Source organism: Poecilia latipinna, unplaced genomic scaffold (assembly GCF_001443285.1).
Source record: "Poecilia latipinna isolate Pla-1442-1.1 unplaced genomic scaffold, P_latipinna-1.0 Scaffold2107, whole genome shotgun sequence".
In the NCBI taxonomy this organism is placed as follows: Eukaryota; Metazoa; Chordata; class Actinopteri; order Cyprinodontiformes; family Poeciliidae; genus Poecilia; species Poecilia latipinna.
Genome location: NW_015114723.1, coordinates 85,355 through 89,462, shown reverse-complemented (window position 1 = coordinate 89,462; position 4,108 = coordinate 85,355). Strand labels below are relative to the sequence as shown.

The following is a 4,108-nucleotide window of genomic DNA, read 5'->3' as shown; positions in this document are numbered from 1 at the left end:
ACATATAGAGGGTAACCTCAGAAGAAAATTGCAACAAAGCAATGCAATGTAATTTATAGTAGTCTGTGAGAAATGTATATATTAAAAGCTTTTGTGTAGCAGTGAATCTTTTTCGTGATGTCTTGGTTTTTATCTTGTCATGGACTATTATAGTTAGTAATGCAAGTAAAGAAAATATCCTAGATGTAGTTAAATTATTTATGATTACTTTTCCAAACATAGTTAATATTGTATTCTTCCATGACAATTGTATAATGTTTTTCTTATGATTTATTTGGACTGGCAGGTAAATATCTATCGGCTGGTGACAAAAGGCTCAGTGGAGGAAGATATCATTGAGAGGGCAAAAAAGAAAATGGTTTTAGACCACCTCGTCATTCAAAGAATGGACACTACAGGAAAAACCGTCTTGCATACTGGATCTGCACCTTCTAGGCAAGCAACACAGGCCATACTCTGCTGCTTTCCTTTTTCCTGGCTGCTCTGACAACACTTTTATAACACTAATTAAAATTTGTGTTACAAAAGTAACAATAATCACTACATCTAATGTCAGTGTTTCTGGTACACAGCTCAGCACCTTTTAGCAAAGAGGAGCTCTCTGCAATTCTGAAGTTTGGTGCTGAAGAACTTTTTAAAGAGCCGGAAGGTGAAGAGCAAGAGCCTCAGGTATGTTGTACAACAATTGCATTACTGCAAAAGTGGTCATGGTCGTGGAACTTTCATGAAACAGTTTTTCTACCTTTGCTGTGACATTTACCTTCAACAATTCAACTGTAAAACAGTTATTGGCATGGACAGATTAGCCCCAGACACCAGACAACATTCTTAAAATGTTCCATTTAGAAATCTGGGTGTTTAAATTGACCCAAGGAAGATAAGTGCTGCATTAAAGGTGGAAACTTTAAATTATATTTCACGGTCAGTGTTTTTTATATCACAAAAACCTGGTTGAACATAGGTGCGTATATTTTTTTAAGAACAGTTTATTTAATATTACTGAAATTATCTGTGGTGTGGGCAAAAAATACATAGAAATTTGATGTATTTTTTTTTTAAAAAGTATACATTTTCACATTTTTGCTTTGAGATAATATTTAATTACTTTATACAGTAAAAATGTGGGTGAGAATAATAGTGATACAATATTGAATTCAGTAAAATAAGTATTTTGAAATTAGAGATGGGAATTGATACAAATTTAGCAATATTGATTCCATTACCCATCTCACTTAACAATTCGATTCCTCATTAATTCTGTTGTTGATTCTCATTGAGTTAGAAAATAAACAATTTAATAAAAAAAATGCACCATGTTCCGTTTGATTCAGACAAGCTGGCTTAAAAAATAAGAATCCATCTGTCAAAAGAAATGCAACTTTTCACACAACAGTTTTTGTGCAGAGAAATTTGCATTTCTTTCAAGACACAGAGTGTCTCCAGGTTTTGAAAACATCATCTCAGATGTTACTTAATGCCAGAGGTGAAAATAAGTATTTTCACCTCTGGCATTTTTCTCTTCCCTGTCTTGATGGAGGTAGCTAAAACTGTGTGAGAGTTTAACCTCTAAGCCAGCATCACTCTGGCAGCCGTCATCAACTACAGTCGTAATCCATAAATTTGAATATTAATGAAAAGTTAATGTATTTCAGTTACTCAGCTCACAAGTTAAACAGATTACATAGATTAACTCCCCACAGAGCCATGTTTTAAAGCTTTTATTTATGTTGAGTTCTTGCTTAAAGCTAATGTAAACATAAAATTGTATGTATTGGTCTGATGGAATATTACATTAAATCAAGAAAAAATATTCTAAATTCTGAAATGTGGGTCTAATGAAAGATGTGCTTCATACCTGCTCAAAGGCATTTTTTGTGAAATGTAAACATACTTTGGAGCACTTCTGCCACAACGCCATCTTGGACATGTTTTAAATCAAAATACAGAGCATGTACAATACGTCATCATGCAAATACATCTCACGTTATTGGAAATTGCCATTAGCCAGGAAGATGAACTATTCTAAGGAACTGAATACCTACTTGAAATGGAAAATAAGCATAGAAAAAATATCTATGATTCAAGCCAGTGAGCTAAAATTAATAGCAATAAAGAAAGTGGCACAAGAGCCAAACATAAAGGTGAAATTAATGTTATTGCTCTGATTATTTTGTTGGGAATGTTGGCACTTGTGCTGGTCAGGAAATGGACATTGATGAGATCCTGAAGAGAGCTGAGACCAGGGAAAATGACCCTGGGCCGTCCACTGTTGGAGAGGAATTGCTGTCTCAGTTCAAGGTCAGAGAACTTTTATGACTGTTAGTCAACTATCCAATTTCTGAACACTTAATATTTATTTGTTTGGTCTTAATTGTATAGGTTGCTAACTTCTCAATGATGGAAGATGAAGATATTGATATTGATTCTGAGCGAAGTCAACGGAGCTGGGATGACATCATACCTGAAGAACAGAGGAGGAGAATGGAGGAAGAGGAAAGACAGAAGGAGCTTGAGGAAATTTACATGTTGCCACGCATGAGGAATTGTGCTAAACAGGTGCATACCACTCATGATATTATGAATTATATAAATAATATTATGAACGAGGAATATTCACTTCAAGGCAAAATATTCCATGCAGGCTGCAGGCTGAAAGAATTAGTTTAAGTTTGCTGAATAAATTGCATGCTTTGTCACTGCTACATTTTGGTGCATAACATGTGTAAAAAGTGTGAGAATTGAAAAGCTGTTTGGAGAGGAGCAGAATTTTCAGAAAGTTTGTTTCACACTCTAACACTACTAGAATTCCATCATGATCCCAGCACATCATCACACTATTGCACAACCAACACAATTATGTCTGAATACTTTGGGTCTAAAACCCAGAAAATGTGTCACAGGTTATATTTGCTGCATTTTCCACAAAATGTGTGGGCAAAACGGGACTGAGTGGGACAGGTTAGCACAGGTTAGCACAGCCAGACAGCTGATATTTATACAATAAACACAAAATGAAAAACATCATGGTTAATGATGTTTAATTTTGTGCCAAGTTATTTAAAAATAATAATAATAATAATAATTTCAACACATGAGACCAGAAAATCATCACTGACTCAAAAGGATACTGAAGATAAAACAAATGGGAAAAAATCCCCCCACATTGCAATGGTACCAAACACTAGTAAAGTGTATTTAAACCCTTGACTTTGAAGAAAGTAATAAAAATTGCCTTAAAGTTCTTTTCCCCATTATTTTGGCATTTAGCAAATAATTTTAAAAAAAGGTAATCCTAATTGACCTAAAATGGAAAATGTTTATTCTGATTTCTGTTGGGGGACGTATATTTTATTGGGATTTTTTTGTTTTGTTTTAGTCATATTCTTGCTTTTAGCATTGTGAGTTCTATTTGAACAACTGAGTATTTATTTTTTTTCTGGTTTGTGTTGGCAGATAAGTTTCAATTCTGATAGACGGCAGAGCAGGAATAGAAGATATTCTGGCTCTGACAGTGACTCCACTTCCGACCGAAAGAGACCAAAGAAACGGGGAAGACCTCGAACCATTCCACGGGAAAATATCAAAGGTTTTACAGATGCTGAGATCCGCAGGTGAAGCTCAGATGCATTGCTCTTCCTCATTTTGCTTCAGTGTGGTCTTATATTTAAACTGACTTATGTATGGACTCCTGCCAGGTTTGTCAAGAGTTACAAAAAATTTGGAGGACCACTCGAAAGGTAAGCTGTACTAGTGACTGATTTTTGTAAAGGCTCTCACTAACCCTAATTAAAGATGTATATAGCCTAATTTAACATCTGCTTTTTAACTCAGGTTGGATGCCATTGCTCGTGATGCTGAACTTGTGGATAAATCTGAACATGACTTGAAACGCTTGGCAGAGACTGTTCATAATGGATGTGTACGAACACTACGTGAAAACCCATGTGGGCCAGAGAAAACATCAGGTAGTCCTTTTTTTCTTATGAAAAATTAGGAAGATAAAAAAATACTACATTTCTTTTTTTTTTTTTTTTTTTTTTTTTAAAAAAAAATTTTTTTTGGATTTTTACAATTTTGAAAAAAAACTTTAAAATTTTTCAAAAAATTA

At 34.3% G+C, this 4,108-nt stretch overlaps 1 protein-coding gene across 1 annotated transcript in view; it reads left to right on the top strand.

The window, feature by feature from the left end:
• The first annotated feature begins 250 nt into the window (after positions 1 to 250).
• LOC106936264 (chromodomain-helicase-DNA-binding protein 1-like) overlaps positions 251 to 4,108 on the top strand; it is a 61,050-nt gene continuing 57,192 nt past the window's right edge. Inside the window, exons 1-7 of the mRNA XM_015017142.1 lie at positions 251 to 435; positions 573 to 669; positions 2,203 to 2,298; positions 2,380 to 2,556; positions 3,454 to 3,611; positions 3,696 to 3,737; positions 3,832 to 3,965. Of these exons, the coding sequence (XP_014872628.1) occupies positions 266 to 435; positions 573 to 669; positions 2,203 to 2,298; positions 2,380 to 2,556; positions 3,454 to 3,611; positions 3,696 to 3,737; positions 3,832 to 3,965 (874 nt within the window). The 5' untranslated portion in view covers positions 251 to 265. The remainder of the gene's footprint in view (positions 436 to 572; positions 670 to 2,202; positions 2,299 to 2,379; positions 2,557 to 3,453; positions 3,612 to 3,695; positions 3,738 to 3,831; positions 3,966 to 4,108) is intronic.